The 26594-nt window shown below is 36.3% G+C and overlaps 1 protein-coding gene across 5 annotated transcripts in view; it reads right to left on the bottom strand.

Moving 5' to 3' along the window:
- The window catches only part of CFAP47 (cilia and flagella associated protein 47), a 274676-nt gene that overhangs the window by 200099 nt on the left and 47983 nt on the right, over positions 1–26594 (bottom strand). For all 5 annotated transcript variants that reach the window (XR_014956844.1, XR_014956846.1, XM_085585616.1 and 2 more), the window contains exons 27-33: positions 19807–19907; positions 17620–17748; positions 16623–16872; positions 15620–15826; positions 14838–14931; positions 14153–14293; positions 11512–11707 (exon numbers count right to left, since the gene is read on the bottom strand). Coding sequence is in view for 3 of the 5 variants with exons in the window: in XM_085585616.1 (XP_085441742.1) it covers positions 11512–11707; positions 14153–14293; positions 14838–14931; positions 15620–15826; positions 16623–16872; positions 17620–17748; positions 19807–19907 (1118 nt within the window). In the remaining 2 variants the exon portion in view is untranslated. The remainder of the gene's footprint in view (positions 1–11511; positions 11708–14152; positions 14294–14837; positions 14932–15619; positions 15827–16622; positions 16873–17619; positions 17749–19806; positions 19908–26594) is intronic.

Genomic DNA, 26594 nt, shown 5'->3' on the forward strand with positions numbered 1-26594 from the left:
ACAGGTAGCAAACAATTTTATGTGACTGGGGGCAGAGGGAGAGAAAATTGTTCAAACTTTCACTTCTGAATTGAGACAGATTCCTGCTACTTGCTAGCTGCATCCCAAAAGAGCTGGCTGCAAATTTTGATAACACCAAGACTGAAATGGCACATTCTAAATCTCCCATTAATGAAGAGGAGTGAGACAGAAGCCCCAATTAGGCAGATAATGAACTGTGCTCTGCATATAGACTAATGAGATTGGGAAAACTGGGGAATTGGAGTTATGAAAAGAAGAAGATCCAAAAAGGAAACATCTCCAAAACTAATCCATGGTCTTGATGAGACAACGGGGACTGGAAAGAAGGTGACAAAAATTCATAATTGGAGGAAAGATTTTGGAGATGGGAGAAGATTCTGAAGATCAGAGAGGTGCATAGAGACAAATGCCACTGCATGTCTAGGGACTTTGGACAGACACGGGATTGGTCTCTGAGCAGCAGCACAGCAGGAATTGACTTTTCCCTGATGCTCCAGAGGCACTGAGGAGATGTGAAGAGTGTTGTGGGAAGCAACTGGATGTGTGAAATTATCAAACAGGGCAAGAGCTCCTTCTACAACACATCCAGGATCCTCATCCACCACAGGGTGTTTTGTACTCTGTCTCACCCACAACAAGAGGTGAAAATACTTGGTAAATAAAAATAACTTAGCAGGATTATCTCGAAGGGGATGTTCAGCCACTTATGAGTGCACTCAAACACTTGTTCTGGTTATAGAGATCTAAAAATACACTGCAAAAGGCCTCTGCAAGGGATCAGAAATGAGAGTAGTTCTGTTTCACTGGCTGATTGCACTTAGCACTAAAGGAAGTAGCACGCAGTCAATTCAGTGATTTGGGACCAACTGAACTCTGAAAGCAGTTACTGTTAATAGGTTTGTTGGGTATTTTTTTACAGGTATCATGTTGCATGCATGTAGCAACCAAGCATTACAGCATTGTCTCCATCTTTGTTGTGACAGGTTAAGCCAACTCTTGAAGACACACTGCTTTCTTCATTCATGAAGCATTTCTGCACAGAAGCAGCAGAGTTTTGCCATGGCACTCTAATTATTCACCACTTTTTAAACATTTTTTTTCAAAGTTAAGTCCAGATTCACTGAGTTTTTTAAAACTTGATGTTCTTACCCTGATGAATCAATAGAAAGTCAAGGTTTTGCAATGGGGTTTTTTGCTCATATTCTATTTTTCATTAAAATCCCCAAATCAAACAACAAAAAAACCCACACCACCAAAATTAAATATTTTTTTATACTTATTATTATATTTGAAGCCTCAACATTTTTTTGTGGGATTTGAAAACTATTTTCCATACTGAGATAATCAAGGCAATACCATAACAATTCTACACAAAAATGACAAACCACTTACTTATTGTCAGAATTCCAAGCAACAGTCACCATAAACTCCTCTAGGTCAATTTATTTTTATTTCTTTGATATGTAAATGATACAATAGACCAAGGAAAAATACTACACATTTTAACTTCAGTAAAATTTTGATTGCATTCTTTGTCATAGAAAAGCAATGTAAATATATTCTAGGAAAAAGGTCCTATAAAGTGAAGCACAAACTTCACTGAAAAACAGTAACTCTACCTGCTATCAGCTGTCCACAACAAAAATCCTAGATTGTGTACTTGCTAATATTTTCATATGCAATTTTTTGAAAATTGCACAAAATTATCTTACTCTTATCTGGAGAGAATATAAAACAGATTAAAGAACTGACTTTGGAAAGAAAAATTGTTTGCAAGTATTCATGAGGAAAGGACTATAATTTAAGCTCTTGAACAACTGGAGTAATGATCTGAAACAAATGGGATGAAATCCAATAATGATGCTTGCAGCACACTACAATTAATTAAGAATAATTCATTACACGAATGCTAGATGAAAAATCAGACAGAGAGAACTTCTGCAGAAAAGAATCTGGAGAAAACAGTAAATCAAATACTGTGGCAGGAAAAGCAAACACTGTGTTAGTATGCATTAACAGGAGAGTTGCATCTTAGGCACAGACTGATCTTTTCACTTGTGTTCATTTCTAGTAAAGTCTCCCCTGGAAAAGAAATCAGCAATGGCACCAAACTGCAAGAGAAGGAACAACTAAAAAACAACAACAACAACAAAAAAAAAAAAAAAAAAAAACCTGAGCTGAGTACACTGAAAGAATGGAAATGTTTTGCTAAGAAGGTGGAGAGAAAGAGAAACTGGAGGAGAAGGTAACAATGTGCAACTGTATAAAGTTAATAGAAAAGCAAAGATTCATTACACATCTTATTTTAAAAGAGAAAGGATGTACTTAACCCAAAATTTCCCATGCTAGAGGTTTTAAATAGAATTAGTCAATTTTAGTAGAAAAAAAAAACCAATAGAAATCAGAATTATTACTCAGAATATCTCTAAGCTTGTAAAGATAACGAATTTCATTTGTACTGGCATTTCTTGAAAAAAAAAAAAAATCAAGTGGAGCTTTAAGACAAAGATTTCCATCCAATGTAATGATAAAAACCTGGCCAAAAATAGTTTCAAAGATAAATGGCAACAGGTAGCAAACAACTTTATGTGACTGGGGGCAGAGGGAGAGAAAATTGTTCAAACTTTCACTTCTGAATTGAGACAGATTCTTGCTGCTTGCTACTTGCTTGGTAGCTTGCTATGTTAGACAGTAGGAAGCTCTTTTAAATGGAAATGAGAGGGAAATTCTGGCAGATATTGCCTTAAGTGGATTGTGGGATCTCCTTTTTCAAAGATTTTTATAACAGCAAATACCTGTTTAGTACACTACTAAATATACTAGGCATATTCAGAATAGTTTTTGTACATGAGAATAAAGCAGATTATTTCTGGTCTTATTCTCCATTTCCGGAATTTACTGCATGTTCTTTTTAAGTTTCACTTTTTTTAACTGATACATCATCTGTATAAGCAGAAATATGATGTATTGGAATTATTTGGATAAGAATAATCTGTGTCCCTGCTGTGACACTACACTGTATAAAGACTGGTCTTATACCAAGGATTAAAATACTTAAAGGACCAAATTTTTGTTGAATCTACTAAGTTTCAAAACTGTTTTATATAAAAAAGTAAGATCTACAATACATCTTTAATTAAAATACTGTATTTCTTGTGAAGCTTGTTCTGCTGTTTTCACAAATAATAAAAAATTTAAATTCTTGCCATCACTTTAAAAATCCTTATATCTAGAGGCACAAGAAATACCAATGGTAAATCTTCTGTTACATAGTCACAAGCAAAATATTCAAATTCTGAGTTACTGAAAAACAGAAGATACACAGAGCTAGGCTACTATTATATGAGAATTTTCAAATAACCCAAATACATTCTCACAAAAATCTTTAAATGGATGGTCTTTTGTGATTAAAGACATGATATAGGGCTTTTTAAGAAATTAATAAATTAGACTATGTTACTAAGAGTAGCAATGAAATGGTGCAGTCTGTATAAGTAGGCAGGACTCCAAGAGTAGGAACGAGATGTTGTTAAATAGTTTAGTGGAATACATAAATTTGTCAGCAAATGAAGAACCAAGTCACAGTATTAAGCAGCAAACTTAAAACAAAGTGTTTTACACAGAATAGTGATTTTAAATTTATTTTCTGCTTCAGAATACTGTGATACTGCAAGTCTGCACAAGTTGAAAATACAATTAAATTCTCAGAATATAAATCTAGTACAACATTACAGGTGTGCCTCCATCTGAAGGAGTCCTGAATTTCAAAGCAGGAAGTCTCAGAGTATAAAATTATATGTATAAAGCATTTCTGCACATTTGCAGTGTTACTCATCTCTAAGCAACTTCTGTTGAAGACAGAACACTGAGCTACATCAACTTTTAATATATCACAGTATGTCCTTTCAATGTTATCTAGTGCAGTAGTAATGGTTCACATTATTATACAGCAAATTCTTACTCTGGAATCTGAAAATCTCTGGAGGTGGAACTAATCTGTAGCTATAATAATACCTATAGTCCTGTTTCAGGAGCTGAAATCTGGCACTGAATAATACAAACAGCAATAATCTTTCCTGTACACGCTAATATTAGAACCAGAACAAGTTTTGAAATAATAGCACTGAAGTATTCAATCCAGAGCATAAGAAAGATGAGATGAAATATGCCTTTGAATAATTTTTTAAAAGGCTATTATTTATTACTTAAAACTTAAGATTAAGAGATTCATAACATATCTGCCTTCAGGACATATAGTATGTGTAGCTACATTTATCTTAACATGGCAAATAAGTCTAATTTTATTAAAGATAAAAGAAAAATTACAGTTCCTGCTTCAGGCAGGATGCAGGATACAACTCTTGCTCATCAAAACTGATAATTATTCATCTAAGAATGCGTGAAATATCACTGACAGATCAACTCAATACCACTGTCAATTCTGAATTCTAAGCAGAAAAGTTCAAGAAGCACCACATGGGGCAATATCAGAAAAACAGAGATGCTGGGGATATGTCTCATTTATTCCCATCTGTTGCAGAACACTTTTACCCTGAGGCATGCGCATTCATCTTTCTGCTCCTAAAAAAAAATTCCTATAGTCTTTCACTCTCTGTGCACTTTTATTTTCACTGACTCTTATCCTAAACAGTATCTTAAATTGACAAATTTCTGAGGGTTTTGTGTATCATGTAAGAGCAGCATTACTTTATATCAGTCTCCATTTCTTTGGCCTTCGACAGAAAACATCCCCCACCAGGGTGAGGAATCCCCAGCAAGCTTGTGTAGCCCCTCCCAGAACCCTGAACATCCCAACAGCTGGACCAGCTCTGGAACCAGGGCTAGTGACCTTTTGCTTTCCCTCATTCATTTCTTTTTTTCTCTCTTTCTTTTCATCTCACCTCTTTATCCAAAACCCACTGTCACATCCTTAAGAAGTAGATCAGGGACTAACATATCAACTGCCATGCCAAGTGTGTGATTTACTACCAAAACTTTGTGAGTTTTTCCAGCCCCTGACTTTTGTCCTTCCTCTCAATTTTGAGCATTTATGAATCTTGGGTGCTCCTTTCGCCTTAAGGGTGGGACCTCACATCATGGCATTTCACTTAAACATCATTTAGGTTTAAAATGCTACAAATCACAGCAATTCCTTACAGCATTGCTGGCTTCTAGACTGGCTTCACAATGATTACTATAATTCCTGTGTTTTGTTTTCTAGTAAAACAAAAGTTAAATACTGCTCTCAATGAAATTTATTGTTTGATACTTAAAATTAATGAACAGAATCTTTCTCAAACTTCACAGGTTGAAATATGTTTTCTCCTCAAAAAATATCTGATGTTGTGTTACTAAATCCTCAGCTATACCACATTCAATATGTGTATTTCCCATGCATTGTAGAAGTGGCATGAATTACACAAATAATCAGAAGGCTTATTTATTCCAATTATCACACAAACACTGCCAAGTTCCTTGTTTGGCTAAAACCAGAACTGCTGTTTAAAAATCTTACAGTGTATTGCAAGTAAACAAAATTTCTTTCTAAGCATTTGTCTGATTATTTCTCTTTAGAGAATAATGTTTTTGAGGGCCAGCATATATTTATATACATATATGCATATATTATATACATATATCTACAAATACACATAGTTATATGTATGCATGTATGTACACACAAACATATACAAAAATATAAATAAGCCTAAGAGTTTAGGCTTTACTTTTTTTAAGATCTTTTTGACAGGTTTTCAAATATGAACCCTTTGAATGTTTTCAATATAGAACTCCAAGGATTAAATCCCTTCTTCACATTTTTATTTCCCTGAAGCTGCATAATGCCAGACAGTATAAATAGTACAAAACAATTTTTATCCTACTCAAAAATCTAAAAAGTTAAATGAAACATGAAGTTCTGCTTACTTCTCAATGGCATGTGGACTTTAAACTCAGAAAATAGTTATTTTTCTCTTTTTTGTTAAATGGAATTCTGATATGATCTTGTGGGTTTTTCAGGAATAGGAAACAAACATGGAGTTTTCAAATAAACAAAGGCAAGGAGAACTGAAAAGCCTATTGATTGCATTCCATATTTACATCTTATGTTCTGCTGTACAGATCAAGAAATATAACACAGGAAAATGGTTTAAAACTTTGCAATTTATATTTCAGGAAATATTTTCCATGATTTATCACTCAAGAACAATGTTCTGTTTTGTCCTTTGTTTCAAGACAGACTTTTTATAACCATGATAGCAGTTCATTACATAGCATTTTCTTCTTCTTTAATTCAGCCTTTTATTAAGTGTGTAAAAAGCAAGATTCATTATTTTGGAAAATACTGGTTTGCAGTGATCCTAAATGAAAAAAAAATTACATTAAACAAGATTATTTCCTTCCACCCTGCAAAGGGTGGAAGTATTCTTTAATTTCTCTATTTTCTCTGAGAACTACTAAACAGTGAAGCAAATTCAATGGATTCCATAAATATCCTTCCTACAACTAGGGAAAGAAAGGAGAGAGGACAAAGGACAAAGGAAAATTAATTAAAACTTAGGAAAGAAAAAAAAATATATACTACTGAATTCCTAAAAAATCAGTTTTAAAACAATAATACTACTTAACTCTCACACAATTTTTTGAAGATCTGTAATCACACACTAAAATATCTCCTCCCCTAACATTTTAACTCAGATATCATACTGAATTGATATCAAAATTAGAAAATACAAAATTAAAACCACAAAACCCCAAGCTCACTAACAGTGAAGTGAATAAAATGCATAAAACTTTCCTAATTGGAAGTAAGACTCTGGCAAGATGCCACTATGCCTCAGATTGCCAGACACACCTAGGCTGGCAATGGATTAGAATTTCTCTCCCCTCTGAAGCAGGTTTTCCCAGTTAAGTGAAGATGTATCTGCTGTGGGGACAGCTCTTGAATCTCAGCCATAGATTGACTCTTCAGGTATTGCCGATATTTACTGACTGTCATCTTCTCTAACAATTTTATATGAAATATAGAATTATCTATTCTTTTCAAAATCTCCCTGGAACACACTGATGAAAATTCCCTATTTCCAAAAACGTAATTTATCTTTTTCACTTTGGTAAGAGTCATAATTAATAAGGAAGAGACATACAGCTTCTCAAGAGACAATTTAATTCACCAATCTGCAAGATTTTCTACTGTTTAGGGACTACAGGATTTGAATTACAATATCCCAATACTCTAGCAGTTCTTCAAGGGTTTTTTCTCACTGTTACTTTTTCAAGTCATTAGCAGTTAGTTTTTCATAGAGAAATGTTGAAAAGAAGCATGAAGATAAGGAACACTAGAAGGTAAACTGAAAATTTATTATGCTCAAATAATTAATGGAATCAATTATTCCTCTGTTATCATTATTATTGTTCATACAATGCCTTAAGTGGGTACTGAATCTTATATTTCATGCATAATTATAGTCTCAGCATAACAGGCATAGCTGCATTTCAGTTTTATGGCATTTAGACTCAAGTTTCAACCTTGCTTTCCAGTTTGTGGTCAATAAGACATAATACAAAGCCTACCCTTCCAAAACACATGCCAAGATGCTTTTAAAATGTATTTATTTCTCAGTAGCAGTAAGAAGAGAAGATGTGGAGACACTAATCTCCCAGCTAATGTTCTCTTTTAGCTATTAAAATCTTAATTCTTGCAAGAGGAGAGTTCTGATGAATGACATAGTTATCTCCAAATTCAGAAGACTGTAATAAAGATGAATATTTGAAACCTCTCTACACTGCAGTAGCTTAGGCTTTTCTCACTGTCATATTTCACTTTAAAGAGCTTAGGTATCAAAGGAAAGACTAAGAAATGTGGCCTGGATAGATCTTCATTTATTTTGTGGAAATTGATCACCCAACAGACTGTTTTGAGCTGAAAACAGCAGGTCAATACATTTTGCTAGTCAGGGCTAAGTGTTCAAAGCAGAGTGGATGGTAACATTCAGGAACACAAATGCTAAGCAAGCTCTCTGATCTGCATTGTAGTAAGAACTGGGAAAAAAAAAAACCTAATCCTCTTAAAATAAGCAAATAATAACAATCAAAATTCAAAACTGAGGATATTTGAGACTTTCAGCTGAGATGCATGAACACTTAATATGCTCTGACATTCTTCTTTATGACACTTAATTTCCTCTGGAAAAGCCTGCCTTAAATGCTTAGTTTGAAGCTAACATAAATTAAAATGTCAAAATATGTGAGTATAAATTTAAAGACTGATCTTAACATCATAAAACTTAAAGGACCAAAAGTATATCAGATTATTAAATCTGCCAAGGTATATAAGCTCTTCTCCAGTGCATGATCTTAAGAAACAAGTTCAGATTAATGACCCCTGGGATATATTACTAGTCACCAGACTCCAGCCAGACTTTGTGCCACTGACCATAACCCTCTGAGGCTGGCAGTTCAGCCTGATTTCAGTCCACTTCACTGGGATCTTAACTGGCCTGTACTTCACCACTTTGATTTTGAGGATCTTACAGGAGGCTGTTGAAAACTTTGCCCAAGCTGAGATGAAAAACATCCATGCTCTCTCCCTGTCCACTGAGATGGCCCTGTCATCATGGAAGGCAATCAGGTTGATCCAACAAGATTTTATCTCTGGAAATTCATGGCAGCTACTCACAAAACTGTTCCTGTACTCTGTATGCTTGGTAATGTTTGGAAAGATTATTTACTCCGTCAGCATCCCAAAAGACAAGGTGAGGGTGACTGGCTTTGAAGCTTCCTGTATTCTCTCTCCAGATGGGAATGACATCTCTTCCAAACTTCCCCCACTCAGATTTTCCTGATCTTCCCAAGGCTGTTGAATGTGACCTTGTAATGGCATTGGCCTCTCAGCACTTGGTGAACCCCACTGGGTCCCCTGGGCTTGTGGTTGTCCAGTGGCTCCCCAGTCTGATCCTCCTCCACCAAGGCTAAATCTTCCCTGTTCCAGACTTTCCCATTCATGTCAAGGGCCTGGGATTGCTCAGTGCTCAATCTTAAACACTAGAGACCAAGGTAAAAAAGAAGGCATTGAGTCTCTTAAGTCTCTTCTGTGCTCTTTGTCTTCAGATTCATTGCCTCATTTGGCAGAAAGAACAGGAGAAAACACCGATTCATTTTGAGGCACAAAAGCAAAACAAGCTAGAGGAAAGTGAAGGTTAAACAGAGGTTTCAAAGAGATATTGAGGCAGGTCATCTCTGAAAAAAAACAGTGTAAGATTGCACAACTCGACACTTTCATAATACAATGGCATAACAGTAAAATTATGAATTTCACAAATTTTCAGAATTTTCTCTCTTTATTTTGGATTATTAGATCTTTCCAATGCTCATTTATGCAATCTGGGGAGAGAAATGGAAATAGAAGCAAAAGAAAAGGGCATGCTTATGTGCATACATCAAGTTGTTTCTGTGTACCCTACAGAAAAGATAATACAGAATCAATGAACCAAAAAAAACTATTAAAAAGTTGATATATCAAGGCATTATCTGTAACTTCCCATATGCAGAAAGTATATATAAACTCTGCCTTTTTATTCTGATCTTGAACCTGTCTGAAAGCAGAAAAGTGTAATTAAGTGAAATTGTAGGTGGGAACTGTGATGCAGATAAATGTACCCTGGCAGTAACCACAGAATTCATCTTCACCTGTGACCCAGAGTCAAAGCTACAGTCAGATTTGCACTAATTAATATATCAACCTAGTGAGTTATCTGTATTGACAGCATGATTTAGCAGAAGTTATTATTATTTTCTGAAAATACCAATACTGTAATTAAATTGTTCTTCTTGGGTGCCAATTTTGGGGAGCCTTTAGAACTAAATAATTGTAAAAAAAACCCTATTTTACAATTGCTGATAACTATATGATGACTTATTTAAAACAGACCTATCATTTTTATATTATAATTCATTATCTACTCTTAGGAAACTAAAATAATACTTTCAATAGCTGGCTCCTTCAATGCATCCTTAGTACATATTCCACTTGGACATCTGCAGCTCTTTGTCTGGCAATAACCACTAGATCTGCACTTTAGGATTCAGATTCACTCCTTAGAGATATAACTCAATTAAAAGTTTAATGTTAAATAAGATATATTTTGGCATTCAGATTCTCCCCACTGAGCTCCCACAGACCAGAACAAGGCCAGCCACACCTCTACACCCAGATATTACTGGATCCTGCAGTCCAGAGAACATTTGGGGATGAGGAATTTATCCATGTAGCATTTATAGCAAGCCACAACCCTGGCCAGACAGAGCCATTCTCTCTGCAAGTTGTCATCTACACACAAGGGCTCAGAAAAACCCAGCAGAGCAGTGCTGGCAGCTGTGAGAAAGCTCCACTAAAGCAGGCACAGATAATAAAAGATGTATTGCAAATACACCCAGGGCATGTTATTTAGCTAGGGAGCTCCCTGAGTTAATCACAAGACCAGGCCCAGATTATGCAAAACCAGCTATTTTCTGTTTGATGCAGGTGGTGCAAACTAACATTTCAATCTTACCAGCAGAAGTATTCAATGTATTTAAGAATAGCCATTACAACTTGCTTCTACACAGTAAAATGAGAAAAGCAAAGGAATAGTCAAAGCATATGCAAGATAGAGATTCTGCCCAAGTAAGACTTATGGAAGATGGCATCCAAATAGATTATCCATAATTGAGAGAGGTCAGAAATCGCATGAGGCATAAAATGACACTAGGAAATTTCTTCCATAAGTGGTTTATGAGCCATTCTGGAGGTCATCCCTGCTTATCACCAGACTGGCCTTTCTTGGTGTTCACCACACACCCAAAATTACTGCTGAAAAAGGCAATTAAGTTAGGGTCAAAAAGCAAAAGTAAAAAGTCATGAAACAAAATAGAAGTAATAATTGCTAGTGTTTGAACAGTTTATCAGATTTGAATACCAGAACTGCCTAGATAACTATTGAGCCTTAGTCAAGCAACCGTGAGAGTCAATCCATTGTTGCAAGTAGGACAGGATTAGTAATCTGGAACCTTGGTCTCTATTGCCTTCCCAAATGTCACTGAATAAAGGACATATAAAAATATTCTAAAAACTGAAAAACTAGCTCTCAAACATGCCACTACAAGCACACATAGTAACAACTATGTCTGACTACAAACAGGAATATGAAGACAAAGTAATTACTGTTAGCATTTCCTGACAACATTAATGGAAGAAGAAAGTGAGGAGGTTCACATCACCCTTTATGCCTAGTTAAAAACTATAAGAACACACAGAAGAGCAATCATGCTAATCAAAAGATGCTGATCTTGGAACATAGAAACACAAGGAAAGGAAATATATATGGGTAGGCAGTAACTTATACCAAAAAATACTTTTAGTGGCAAGTTGTCAAAATATCTTTGTGAGTAACAATTGCAAAAGTCTGCAAAAGGAGCATTAAAAGAAAGAACATAGTGAAAGAATTATCTCACCTCTTTGACTATCTTTCCACACAATTTTTCGATTTTTCTCATAATATTTATTCAACCAGATGAGGATGGTTCGTTCATATCGAGAATATATATTACTGCATAAGGGTTCTGATTTTATTCCTGGCATGTTCTGCAAGCTTTCCAAGCTCAGTGGGTCAGGAACCATACGGGAAGAAACACGTGGAAGAACAAACACCTGAAATGATAAAAAATGTTTTAAAGCATGAACTATAAAAAAGAATTTCGAGCTGACAGATAAAGAAATAAACACTTTAAACTCAAAAGGTTTCCTAATTTAGGAAAGATTTAGAAGGCTGCACATTAGCACCCACATAACCACTACACAGGATGGTGAACGGTTTCAAGAGCAAGACAAACAAGAAGCCACTGAGATCACTTGGTTTGTTCAGCTTGGAGAAGGTTGAAGAGTGACCTCACCACAGTCTACAAATTCCTCAAGGAGGGCAGAGGAGAGGAAGGTGCCTATCTTCTCTCTCTGATGATCAGCAATATGGACACAAGGAAATGGAATGAAGCTGCAATAGGGCAAGTTTAGATCTTAGGAAAAGGTTCTGCACTCATTGGGTGGTTGATCACTAGACTAGGGAAGTGGTCATGGCACCAACTCAGTCAGAGTTCAGGAAGCATCTGCAGAATGCTCTTAGTCATATGGTTTAGCTTAGATAGTCCTGGGAGGAGCTGGGAGTTGCATTCAATGCTCCTTATGGGTCTCTTCCAACTAGATATAGTCTCTGAGTCTAAGTATTTTTTGTATTCAACTTTTCTCCAAGTTTTGCTGAATCCTGTGAAACCATTAGGTCATCTGTATTCCAAGAATTACTGTGCATATTATACCCAAAGCTCTAAGTGCTGAACTACTTACCCTGATGTCTAGCACAATCTACAGAAACATTTAAATTGTATCTTTCATTACCCAGTTGCTTATTTAGCAACTGGGTAATGAAAGTCCAAATTACACAGATTGTTTCTCCTGAAAAGATTCTAAAAGGTCTAAAATAAAATGTTAGGGCTAATTCAGGGCAGAATTAGTTTCCTGGGCTGCAAGTGCACAAGGGTGGCTCATGTAGCCTCTCATTCACCAGCACCTCCAAGTCCTTCTCAGCAGAGCTGTTCAGAATCTGTTCATCCCCCATCCTGGATTGGTACTGGAGATTTCCTCAACCTGACTGATACAAAACCTGATTGGATCAATGCATTTCAAGCTATGTCTTAGGAATTCATCTCATCAGGGAAAAAAAAATCAAAATCCAAACAACAAAACACACATGCATACTATTAATTTTGGTGGGGTTTTGCTCTGTGCTAGTCTGTCATGTAACTATGAATACTACAGCAAATTGAAAGAACAGCAAAATTACTTTCTGGTAACTATGATTGCTTTTTTCCAAACCCATGTTCCCATGTGTCCTTAAGTCATCTGTCTCAGCCCATGTACACATGCTGTTTCATCTCTATGTTTTATTGTGCATTCCCAATCAATAATCACATAGTCAGAGAATAGTTGAGGATGGAAGACAGCTCTGGAGATTGTCTGGTCCAAACCTCCTGATCCAAGATCAGAGTGCTTTTCCAGGACTGCATTCCGCTGGGCTTTGGATATTTCCAAAGACTGTAACTCCACAACCCCCTCAGGATATCCATTCTACTGTGTGACCACTCTAACAGGAAAAAGGTTTCTTAAGTTTCAAGGCATTTCCCGCATCTCAGTTTGTGCCTGGTGCCTCTTACCATGTCATGAGGCACGACTGAAGAGTCTGGCACTGTCCTCTTTACAACCAACCTCCCCTCAGGTACTGAAACACATTTCTTAGATACACCCCTCCACCTGAGCCTTCTCTTCTGGCTGAACAGTCTCAGCTCTTTCAGTCTCTCCCTAAATAACAGATGCTCCAGTCTCTTAAATTATCTGTGGGATCCTTCACTGAAGTCACACCCCAATACATTCATCTCTGACTTGTACTGGGAAGCCAAAATATTATCTATATTTTTAATCTCTTTTCCATCCCTTGGAACAGAAAGAAATAATTTTCTCTCCTAGGCACATAAATGCACTGATCATTGATGAGCATGTAAGTTTTACTTTGGAAAACATGATACCCAAGATTTTTCTCAACCATCACTAAAAATAAAATTGAACAAAATCTGAGAAGTCTTTACTGACCAAGTTGATATTTTTAAAGGATTATAAAAAAAATGCTTCATTGTTGAAAAATTCCATTCAATATAGGGTAATAAATGTTACTTATACATCTAGGCAATTATGTCCAGTGAACATAATTACCCTGCTTCTAAGCATGGTAACACAAAAGCATGACAGAGGTTTCCTTACTTACACTAATATTTATATAACATTTAATTCTACAAAATGCAGACTGTTCTAATATAACATTTCCTAGTTGAAACATATTAACACACTTTAAGGTTGTAAAGAAAATTAAAATATTCTTACTCTCTCTTTTTTCCTTCTTTATTAGAGAGAAATAAAATACTTACAAGTATCAAATTTTAAAGATGTGTTTGGGAAAAAAAAAAACCTCCAATATACCACAGATCTTTTGGAAAACAAAGCTTTTGGCCATCAGTTCCCCAGAATCTGGTAGTAAATACATCTGCAATTTACCTTGTACATCTGCAGCAGCACATCTGTCCAAGCTCGTTTGCTCATTGTCTCAAACGTTCTGTTCTCCAGAACAAAAATACGATTGCCACTTAAGTTGCCTGAGCTTCTCATGCTTCCTCTCTTCACTTCAGGTACAAAACACTTCAGACAAAAGATGGCAATTTTTTTCAGTATTTATTTCATCAGTTTGGAGAGGAAATTCACAAGAGGACAATAATGAATCAATGACATAAATGGGGGTTAACAACTACTATACTGCAGTAGTGACCAATATTAGAACCATCTGAAGTTTGCTCATATCTCAGGAATAAGAACCAGAACAAAGAATTGACAGGAGTTGAAACCAGCAATCAGGAAACAAGGGAAACACAGTAAATACTTCACTTAAAAATTATAAAATCTGTATGATAATCTGATCTCTGCTTTAAAACATATCTATTGGACATTAATATTAGGTATTTACAGTATCAGAAGGAATTGAAAAAAAACAGGGAGACCAATGTAAATGTGGGAGTCAGCTTTAATTCCTACTTAGTCTCATACATGTGCTTAGAGTTATGCAGTCCAAAACAGTCACCACAGTAAGAACACTCATGGTCCACCAAGAACTTCCACTAGTATTCAAAGGACTGAAACTAAGCACATGGGCTTTATTAAAAAGAGAAAAATCACCAAACCTACCTACCCTCAGTCCAGTATTCACTTCAGTCCATAGCTCATAATCTTCAGGTGCAAGCAGAAATTCTGGCATAACATGAGAAAGATATGCTCCTTTGCTTCTGAAATCACAAAGCAGGAAAGTTAATAGGAAACATTATTCTTTTAAGAGAAATCAATTTTTTTCAAGATGTTTAATCTTTGTGTAATCTCCTCTATCTGAATAGCCTGTGGAGTAGTGATCCAGCTCCATTAATTGCTCATAGGATCTTCATGGATAGAAACTCATGTTCAATTCCTATGGCTACAACCACACACTTAAATAGCATACAACTCTGGACAGGTTGGCTTCTTTTTAAGCACTGTTCCTCCATGAAGGATTTATTATAACACAAAACACCACAACAAATACTATCCATTTCCATGTGAAAGCCAAATGAGTCATCAGGTTCCACCATGAGCATCAGTAGAATGGCGAGATCATGAATGAAAAACTTGATCTGTCCACTGAGCCTGTCTAAGAAGAAAGGTTACAAGTCATCTTTTGCAATTAAAGAATCAGAGCTCCTGTAGAATTCCTGTTAGATATAACCCTACCAAAGTACACTTTGATTAGTGCAAACTGCAGATAACCTTGGTAAAAATAAATTAAAGGTTAGAATAGATACATCTTATCTCACAAAAAGTAGAAAGTATGAAACCCCAAACCCACTGTATACCATCCAGTTAGAACTAGGCTTGAAGAATACTAATTCCAGAAATTGGAAAGAAAAGGTGCACTCACTGGTATCTCATCATATTTGCACTTACTTAAGGAAGGAGAGCAATTCAGAATGCTGCCAGTGGAGTTGGAACATTCTTTCTACTGGATCACGGGGCAATGGCTGGCTCGCAGCAATGCCTTGTATTGGTTGTCCATTCAGATGCAAGAACATATCATAAAAACACTTATCTTTGTCAGCCTTTCGTTTAAAAGTAGTTTCTTGTGCAACAGTTAGCTGGACTATACACACATCACTAGGAAAGAAAAATTTTTAGTATTATATTGATATATAATTTGATATTATTCTTCTAAATGCACAAAATGAGCTACAATTACATGTATCACAATGCTAATTTAACAAACCATGAATTAAAAAACGGCAGCAAGAAGGTTGAAAAGTACAGCACTTTTTCATCTTTACAGAACTTTCATAATAAAGTAAAGATTTTGAACTGCACGGAATATTTATTCCTTCATAAATAAAAGCTTTCTGCCAAACATAATTTGGATTTTTATCATATTTATAAATGTCTATGTGATTGTTTCCCAGGAGAGTGGCTTCTTCACTATTTAGAACAAAGCAAGATAAAATCAAATAAGTGAGGCCACCACAACTGATATATTTCCAGGGTGCTTGCAAGGCTCCTGATTATAAAATATTATTTCTTGTTTGTTTCTTGATCTTGAGATTATGAGGGGGAAAAATACATACTGTTAAAGAACTTACTTATGCCACCAAAGGAGGGACAAAGGCTAGAACTGTTTTCAGTCTCAGAGGAGAATCAATTTCAGTTAAGGTGACATATAGTTTGAACTGCACATTCAACATACACTGCATTATGATATCATAGTTGAAAATGTATTTTAGAAAGTAAAAACTAACACCTGGATGACATTTTCATATAAGCACCACATAGAAGCTACAATTTTGATCGAAAACTGTGCATTAGAGTGTGTTCATATTCCTTAGATCATATCCAAACCCCTTGAGTAGATCTGTTAGCCTGTTATGAGACAGACAGGAGTTAGCTCTAAGCAAGCATGAATTACCATCTCAATGAATAAGGTATTGAAATAGGATTTTGTCCCGTAGGCCAACCAAAGAGTGTGAACCAACTCTTGACAGCATCTAGGGTCTTCTTAAAGAAGATGTACTCCTCTTTATCTTCATCAGGAAAAAATGATAATTCACACTCATTTCCTTTCCCATCACTTTCACTGTCAGTTTCACTCTCTTCACTTTTTTCTTCATCCTCTTCACTTTCATACGCATCACTCTCACTTTCATCAGTGATACTCTCTGAAGGATACACACAAAATAAAACATCCAGAAAGATTTCTTATTTCCCCATTTTTATCTAGTACAAAAATATTTCAACACACAATTGTTTCCAAAGAACAAAATCTTCCAGACAATAAATTATCAACTTATTTTAAGAAAAAACAATTTAAATTAAAAATACACATCTTAGGAACAGAACAAATGATATATTGAAATCTAATTTCACTTTCAGAAAAAAAGCATTATTCAACCAGCAAAAATTAAATTCAGGTATGGCCTACAAAACTATAGCCAGAATCTTAAAATAATCAGTCTCACACACAGTTCCAACACACAGCTTTGCCTGTCAGTCACTGCAAGTTCACTTTAACAGTTATCATACAGGTATAACTCCCACTACATCTATAAGCCTTTGGACTTTTCTCCCCTCTCTTAGGCTTTTCACACCTAAATTCTGATCTGTTCATAACTTACATATTTTAAAAACTGTTAGTTGTTAACATCAACAACATCATTGCACAAAAAGGTACCTAATAAAACAAAAAATAGTTTTCTTTATAGCACAACTAACTTAGGTGAATCCACCCTTGAAGGTGTATTTTAATACCACTGTTGGGGTTTCATTAATGATGTAAAAATAAATTTAATTTATACCCTTGTGAATAAAAAAAAATCTTACTGGGATTTAAGAGGAAAAAGCAATACAATATGGAGAGAAGAACCTTATTCTTTATAAGATCATTGACTTTATGTGCTGTACTATACCTGATTGGGAATCTTCACAAGTTGAGCCACTATTTGCACCTAAAGAACTTGTGGAATGGCTATGTGAAGGTGATGGTGGTGTACGACATGGCTGTAAAACAACTTCTCCAGTGTTGAAGTCTTTACTGTCTGTAAAAAAAGATTAAAGTTGCAGCTGAGAAAACATATTTTACTGTCTGTGCTCTAACACATTATAAATATCTACTTCTATATTTTTCTAATTTGTGTTTCAATTAATCAAGTAACAGTTCTTATTTGACTCATAAAATCTTATTTTGGTCATTAGACTGGGGTCCTGAAAAAATTTCATGCATTTTTGGTGTTTTTTCCCCATTAACTGTATATTTTACAGGATGCATCTTTTTACTTGCTGAAAAGCCCCTATCAGAACAATGCTAGGTCAAGAATTCTGTGTCATGACTAAAATACTCTTAAGGACTTCTTGTTCACAGCTGCAAACATTATTAAGCTCTTTCAGACTTGACAACACATATTTTACAAACAAAACTCAGAAGTAAACTTTATAAATCCATCAGTTCTGAAATAACATATGTTCTGACTTTCTCATGTTGGCCTAAGATATGATTAAAGGACTCTCTGCTGTCAGTCCAAAACAAAGAAGGCACCAAGTGTAGTTTCCAGAGAAACAAACACACCACTAAGAGAAGCAAGAACTCTCTGATTATCTTTTAACTTTTGATTGCTGGCAGTGTTATTTTTATCATCTGTAGGAAGTAAAACAAAAGCATAGTGTCAGAGCAGAGGCAAAGCCTTCCTGGATACCCTTCAAAGACACTGTGTTGTATAGATATGGTTTGGTCACATTAAACAGCATTCAACACCAACACAGTCTCTACAAAATCACATAAAAAAGACTCAAGGGATATAGCAGTAATGACTTGCTTCAAAACTGACACCAACTGATGTGTGAACAAACCAATAAGCAATCAATGCAGGACAGAAATATCCCAATGTTAATGGGAGATCATTTATTATAAAACCACCACTCCATTTTTGGCTTAATCTTTAATGGAAATCTACAAAGTATCTTTAGAAAACAAGCTTGCAAAAATGGTGTATTGGTCACAAAAATAAAGAAAATAAACAAAAAAATATACATTAATAAGAAATAATATTTTTTCCCCTTCCTATCTTCATTTAATTGTGCTATGATCCCTGAATGATGTGGTACTTACACCTATCTTCTTCCATTTGGGTGAAAAAGTCCAAAACATTACCTGTCTTCTTGCTAATCCATTTCTCAATTTCCCAAGTATCAATTCTCTTTTCTCTTAAATACCCTGAGTGACACACTTACTTTAAGTTAATGCAGTCTTACAATTCAGTCTTTGATGCTAAATCTGTCTCAGATCTAAGGACTTACTTGCTTACCTGAAAAACTTCTCTATTTCATCAAAATGCATCAGATCATATATACAGCTATAAAAACCCAATCATTTGCCCCACATTGAACCTGCTTTAAGCAGGACTAGACAGCCCCCAGGGATCCCTTCCAACCCGAATTAACCAATGATCCCTATCTTGCCATGACCGCAGCCACACACAGAGATCACATATCACTGAGGCAGCAGAGATGGGTTCAGGAGCAGGGACACAGGCAGAGATTTAGAGGCAGAGGCAGGCAGAGGGAGGCAGGGAGACTTAATGCAGATAAAAATATTTCTGCTCTCTGACCACAGAGAATTTTTATTAGACCTTAAAAGATAGCGGTGCCCTTTTTCCTTCAAGGACAGAAGTTAAAAAACCCTGAAAACTATTCCAACAGGAAAGTAATGATCACATTTTAAAATAACATCATGTGGTTTCTCTTTTGCTTTCTTCAAAACATATGATCACTGTCTATAAATCCAATTCAAATTAAGTTAATTTAAACATTCTCTAATGTTTTGGCTGTTTTCCCTATTCATACTTAAAACGTTTCACAAACATTCTGTAAGATTTTGGTTTGTTCAATATTTTTCAATAAATATGACCTCACCATTTTTATAGCTTGTCCTCATTTTCAACAAGAAAACTGAAGCTATTAAAAAGTTTAATTGCAGTGTGCCACTGCAACAAATGAGAGAAAATGCTATCTTGGCAATCACATTCCTGATATCACCCTGAAAACATTGATAATACTAATGGGCATAATATAATTTCAGAGGTAGAGTTTTGATTGCTTACTGCTTCTCCAGATAATCTTTTGATCAGAGCGGTGCAATGCCAAGTATGGGTATAAGGTGAGAAGACAATTGTCTGCTGTTCCAGCAACCTGAAATGAGAACCTGTTGAAAACAAAACACAGAAGTTACCATTTTCTATTTACCAATGATAATCAAGACATTTTTTGGCACAAGAACAAAAGACAGATTGATGGTATCAGAACTCCTTCATTCTTCTCTAGTGGTTGAACAGATTACACAGGTGGGACTGCACCTTTCAAAAAAGCTGAAGTTTGGCAGAGATTTAATGAAATATATTAACTTTGTATTTCTAAAAAGAAAAATAAAAACTACTAAAATTACAACTGACATTTAATAAGTCTCCTAAAGATACCTGATAATATGTCCTACAACTTTTGACAAGGGAAGTTTTCTTGAAAAGGAACTTCTATTTTGATGCAGCATTTATTCTATAAGACTTTACAGAAATGTCAAAATAAATGTTTAAAATTGAATAGATTCAATTTTAAAACAATAAGATATTGACTGCAGTTGCTGCAATATAATAGAAATTTATGTCCATGTTCTGATGTTGACTGGAGTGTCTGTTCTACCTGCAGCAACTTTATTGATGTGCAGCAATCCACCTTTTAACCCTCTTTTCATACTTCACCTCAGTCTCTCAGTGTGTAGTCAACAAGCAAATTATTACCATCAATGCAATGCTGGGAGTCATCTGTATTTATGTTCTTAACTCATTGCAACTGACAGGTAATTAAACTGAGCTTAGTCCTATGTTATTAAATAGTTGGGTTTGTAGTCCTTATTTACTTATTAACTAACATTAATTTTAATTAATTGTTTTGACAAAACTGTCAAATGTAAAAAGAAAAATGTGTGTTAATTATTCAAACAGCATGCCGATATCCATCTTATTTCAATACATTGAGAATTATGCATATTGAAAGTATACCTTGCACAGAATAAATGAATATATTTTCTATTTCCTCAAAACAACCTAAAATAAATCTATATTTATTGCAGATTTAGATTAATATTAAAAGATATGACAAGAACTCTCAGATTAATTTATTTATAATATGACATAATTTAATTTTACTGGGGTTTTTTTGTGGAATAACATAATCAAGGAAAAAAGAAATGTTTTAAAAATACCAGAAAGCAGTTTTGTTTCCTCCTTCATACTTCAGTCTCCAAACACAACATTCTTAGACATTGCTCTCAAGGTAACTTTAATAAATAGAGAAAGGTTCCAACAAAATCCATACCCAACCTTTTTACAGGTAAATATTCTCACTGGGATTGCAATTTGATATCCAACAGTCATTTAAGTAAATAATCCAGCTCTGTAATGCTTTGGTTTGCTTTTAGGAAATGTTAATCCTACTGGAACTTGGCTGGGGGCAAGGCAAGGGCTCTGGCCACTTGCACTGTGCAGAATAATATTTCTTGCAGCAAATGTCATTTCTTTCTGCTTTTATTCAGCAAATAATCAGAGCAGCAGAGCATCAGCAGGACAGATGGCTCTGAGAGGTATATCCACACCTACCTATGTGAACAAAATGTACAATTGTATAGGCTCAAAACAAGTGTCAGGGCTTGTTTGTTCTACCTTTACCAACCATTTAAAGACACACAGGATCAAAAACTACAACAGAGAAAGGTTTGCAACTTCCAACTCATGACTTTACTGTGATAAATGACAACTGTCAACACTCTGCAGGCACTCAGGTGAACTTCAGACAACTGAGTGAGAGGCAGGAGGGGAAGAAAGCTGTACAGAGCTTAATGAAAGACAGCTCACAAGTCATATGAAAGCAACTCAGATGTCTGTATTAGCACACTCAGCCAACTTTCCTGATTTCTCAGTTTGAGGTTATCTCAGCCATTTCCATCCTAAATACCAGTTTGGGATTTGAGGAAATCTTCATTCATGCTCAGATTTGCACAGTAGTGTAACACAGAAAAGGGTGCTTGAGAACAACTGCAGTACATCTGAACCACTTATACAAATTCCATGAGTGAAACTACTCAGAGCAGAGGAAGTAACTGCACAATGTAGAATATAAAGAACAGCCCCACAACAGAACACCTGTGTACAAATAAACCCAGCAGACATTGTGGTGCTGCCACAAGCAAAGTTCCTGTTCCTCGGGTGTTCCTCGTTGGCTGCTGTGGTAACACAGAAAGGGATGCACACACCCAGCCAACAGCAAACACAATTTATTTCATTAAATCTCTGCTGACTTTCAGACTGATGATATTGAGGAGGAGGGGATGAATCCTGCAAGTCAGCAACTGATTCTGCAGCTGATATTGATCATAAGGATTTAACTTCCATGGCTGTGGCTGCAGTGAGCATGAGATGGTGGAGGTCAGGACTGAAGGGCTGAAGAAGCTGCTGTGTGGGGAGAGACTGGAGAGGCATGAGTGCTCAGCTGTGAGAAAAGAAGGCTCAGGGAGATCTGTGTGCACAAATATCTGAGGAAGGAGTAAGGCAGAAGGTGACTCTTCTCAGCAATGCTCAGTGAGACCACAAAATGTAGAGTACAATTTTAAATACAGGAAATTCTATCTCATCATAAGAGAAAAAAAAAACAAACCAAAACCAGGAGCGTGGCTAAACACTGGAAAAGTCTGCCCAGAGAAGTTATGTAGTCTCATCCTTGAAAATACTAAAAAAATTAATTGGGCAATAGTTTGATTCTTTGAAGAGGGGAGGAGATGATATCTGGAAGGTCTTTCCAGCCTTAGGCATTCTGTGATAATAAATATCAATTCACTTATTGGCCACCTGTCCACTTATCATCCATAAGTACTTTATTACAGCATTTTCCCAGAATTGCTATTTGAAATAAAATTCAAGAATGAGTCCATACCAAAAAAATTCATCTGAGATTCAAATAACACCATTCAATTCACAAGGACATGTGGCAGAAAAGCAAAGGTGCTAGAAATTAAGTATTTACAACATGCCTTTGAGGAACTGAGTCAGAGGGCACTAGATAGAAAAGCATTCACTCTAGCATACAAATGCAAAGAGAGATTACAAAGACATGTGCATTCTGTATATGTAAAAGCATCTTGTACCACTGACTTCTACTTACAACATCATTAATGAAATGATGTTACAAAACTAGAAGTCTTGCACAACATATTTATTTTGTATTTGCAGCAGAATTTAATTAAATATTAGAAGTATGTATTATTCTATTGGAATGAAAGGTACTTGTACTGCTAGCAAATGTGAAGTCACTAAATATATTAAATTATTCAGTGTATTTGGTTTTATAATGCTCACTAAAGCAAGTAAAAAATCTGTTATCTATATGAACCATCATTTCTGCTGCTATTCCAGTGTTTATTCCCTACTGTATATTTCCAAAGAACACAAAACAGGAGAATGGCCATTAAATATATTGTGTTTACCAACATCTGAAACCTGCTGATCACCAAAAGTAAAGCTCCAACTGTGATGACAAAAGAATACCATTCAACACTGTAAAACAAAGCTTATATAGAAGTTCTTTCACTTCTCTTAAAGAAACTCTGGGGTTTTTTCATTACTTTGTTTGTTTAATGTTTGTGGAAAGACAAAAGAACCAAATCAAAATATATTTATCATTTTAATCCGCTCTATAGCATTTCAGGTGTTTCCCAAGTACAAACAAATGATTTGTTTTGTATCAGTGTACCCCAAATGTTCTAAATCTGTCGGCATAGTTAAATATCCCTTTTTCAATAGTATTCATTAAGAGATGCAGAATATCACTAAATTTCTAATAAGAAAAAAATCCAAATCCATTAGCATGTAACTAACAAATTCCTGTAGCAACGTCATTTGTGCAAACTTAAAAAAAATATTTAAAACTCACACTGCCAGTTTAGGAAACAAAACAAATTTCTTGCAGAACTGATTAGTGACAAACGAAAACTTTACCTAAGAGTGTGGCATTTTACAGATCTTTAAGAATAAAGAACAAGTTAGATGCTGGGAAGTTGCAATTTAAATATCAATAAACACCTGCCCTCCTCCCTCCGTTGAAAAATTCTAGAACAGATCCAGAGATGATGGAACTGAAAGAAAGAGGAAAAGATGACCCATGCCAGCCCTGCCATTACTATTCACAAATAAGTAGTTCCCCACACTGAAGGGTCCTTATCCTTTGTAGCAGAAGCTCAGGCTTCCCCAGCAACTCACATAATACAACAATGAATAGTGGCTGACACATAATTTCATGCTATATGTAAGACTTATAGCTGGGAAAGCATCCACATTTTTTCCTAGTAGCAGCAGTGACGTTTGCACTTAATTCCTGAATAAGAGATGCTTCAGCTGTCAGGGACCATCACAATGGCAAAGTCACAAGCACAGAAAAGAACAGAGTGATTAATGGGTTTGGACCATCCTTGTTTTCAAAAGCACTTCCAACTATCTGAGGTAAAATGCCAACATATTCTTAGGTCAGATGAATGCTGCAAAGCAGCATGCAAATATCAAGAACTCCAGTGTTTCCTAGCTCCCTGCTTTCTCATGAAATGTGAATGTTATTGAAAGCAATTGACAGCTCCTGCTCTCCCAGGCATGCCAGCAGAATCCATGGATTTGACATTTCCAGCAGTGCCTATTAAAGAGCTGGATGGTTTGGGCACACTTCCCAAGAGCTAAGGGAATGTTTTCCCCTGTGAGACCCTGAGATCTGATGAACTATCAAAACAACTGGAACCAATCCATAATTGGGTTAGTGACTGTGTCTCAGTGCTATCATATTGTTATTAGAGGCTACATTCCCTGACATTCTCTCTTCCTGAAGTTCCAGTCATAAATAATGTGAATAAATTCAGAAATTTCATGAGTTTCCATAGCTTCCCAGTGCAAGAGCGAGAGGGAAGGGAGATCTGTAGAACATGTGAGGAAAAAACCTCAGCACACTTGTGTCACCAATGACATACCAACTCGTCTACACATGGGGGGATTTTAGCATATTTTGCAGCCCAGAGCACCATTTTCTTTGATTGTTTGTTTATTACTTATTTTCAGAAATAGCAAATAAAGTTTTATTTCAATCAAGATGGCATAAAAATTTATTTTCAGCAAAACTCTTTGTATAACCATCAAATTAAAATATATAATAATAATCAGAGAACAAATATATAAACATGCCACATTTGCAGAGGGGGTTTTTTGTGAAATATTTGTCTTAGCTAAATATTTCTCCCATTTATTAAATACTTGCTCAAGGCAATCTTAGATTTTATGTTAACTTTTTATTCTGAATTCCTATCAGTCCTATGTAAAGGAGAGTCATTTTTTCTGCTTTGGATTCAAAGGAGCAAAAAGAAAGCATAAAGATTTAAAGTAATATAAGAAATTTACTGCAAATTCTCATTTATAGCAGTCATTAAAAGCACATTAATGCATTTTCGTATGTTCCATTTAATGGAATGTGTGCATACAATAAATTATTGCATAAATGACAACCATATATCTCTTCAGTTTTCTTTCACAGTTACATTAATACTGCTTTATTATAAAAAATGATTGCCTGTCATCTTTCAAATGTTTTCTGTAAAGTGGCCAAATTCAACCTTATCTATTCTCTGGCCAATGTTCACTCTGTTTTAAAGTAAAAAAAGTCATTGTTATTTAGGACTAAGATGGGCTATGTGAATCAATCCTACTGACATTTTAGAAAAGCAAAACTGAATTTAGAAAAGCAAAATACTACAGAGTCTAAGTAAAGTGCATTGGGTTTTTATGGCCAGGTTTTGGTAGTGGGGGATGATACAGAGGTGGCTTTGAGAAACTGCTGGAAGCTTCCTCCACCTCCATCAGATCAGAACCCAACAGCAGCCAGACTGATGTGCCACTGGCCAAGGCAAGAAATGGTGGCAAGACCTCTGTGATAATATCCTTAAGAATTTTAAAAAAAGTTATGTCACAGATGTAATTACAGGCAGAGAAGAGGAGAGTGAGAATCAGTGAGAGGAGCAGCTCTGCAGATACCCAGGTCAATGCAGAAAGAGGAGCAGGAGGTGCTCAAGGTACCAGAGTTGGGATTCCCCTGCAGCCCATGGCGAGACCATGGTGAGGTAGCCCAGGAGGGCACAGGGACACAGAGATCCACCTGCAGCCCAGGAGGGAACAGGAATGCAGAGATCCATCTGCAGCCCAAGGGGGAACAGGAATGCAGAGATCCATCTGCAGCCCAGGAGGGCACAGGGACACAGAGATCCACCTGCAGCCCAGGAGGGAACAGGAATGCAGAGATCCACCTGCAGCCCAGGAGGGCACGGGAATGCAGAGATCCACCTGCAGCCCAGGAGGGAACAGGAATGCAGAGATCCACCTGCAGCCCAGGAGGGAACAGGAATGCAGAGATCCACCTGCAGCCCAGGAGGGCACAGGGACACAGAGATCCACCTGCAGCCCAGGAGGGAACAGGAATGCAGAGATCCACCTGCAGCCCAGGAGGGAACAGGAATGCAAAGATCCACCTGCAGCCCAGGAGGGCACAGGAATGCAGAGATCCACCTGCAGCCCAGGGGGGAACAGGAATGCAGAGATCCACCTGCAGCCCAGGAGGGCACAGGGACACAGAGATCCACCTGCAGCCCAGGGGGGAACAGGAATGCAGAGATCCATCTGCAGCCCAGGAGGGAACAGGAATGCAGAGATCCATCTGCAGCCCAGGGGGGAACAGGAATGCAGAGATCCATCTGCAGCCCAGGAGGGCACGGGGACGCAGAGATCCACCTGCAGCCCATGTAGGAGACCCAAAACAGAGC

This window comes from Lonchura striata, chromosome 1, assembly GCF_050655825.1.
Source record: "Lonchura striata isolate lonStrDom1 chromosome 1, ASM5065582v1, whole genome shotgun sequence".
Classification (NCBI taxonomy): Eukaryota; Metazoa; Chordata; class Aves; order Passeriformes; family Estrildidae; genus Lonchura; species Lonchura striata.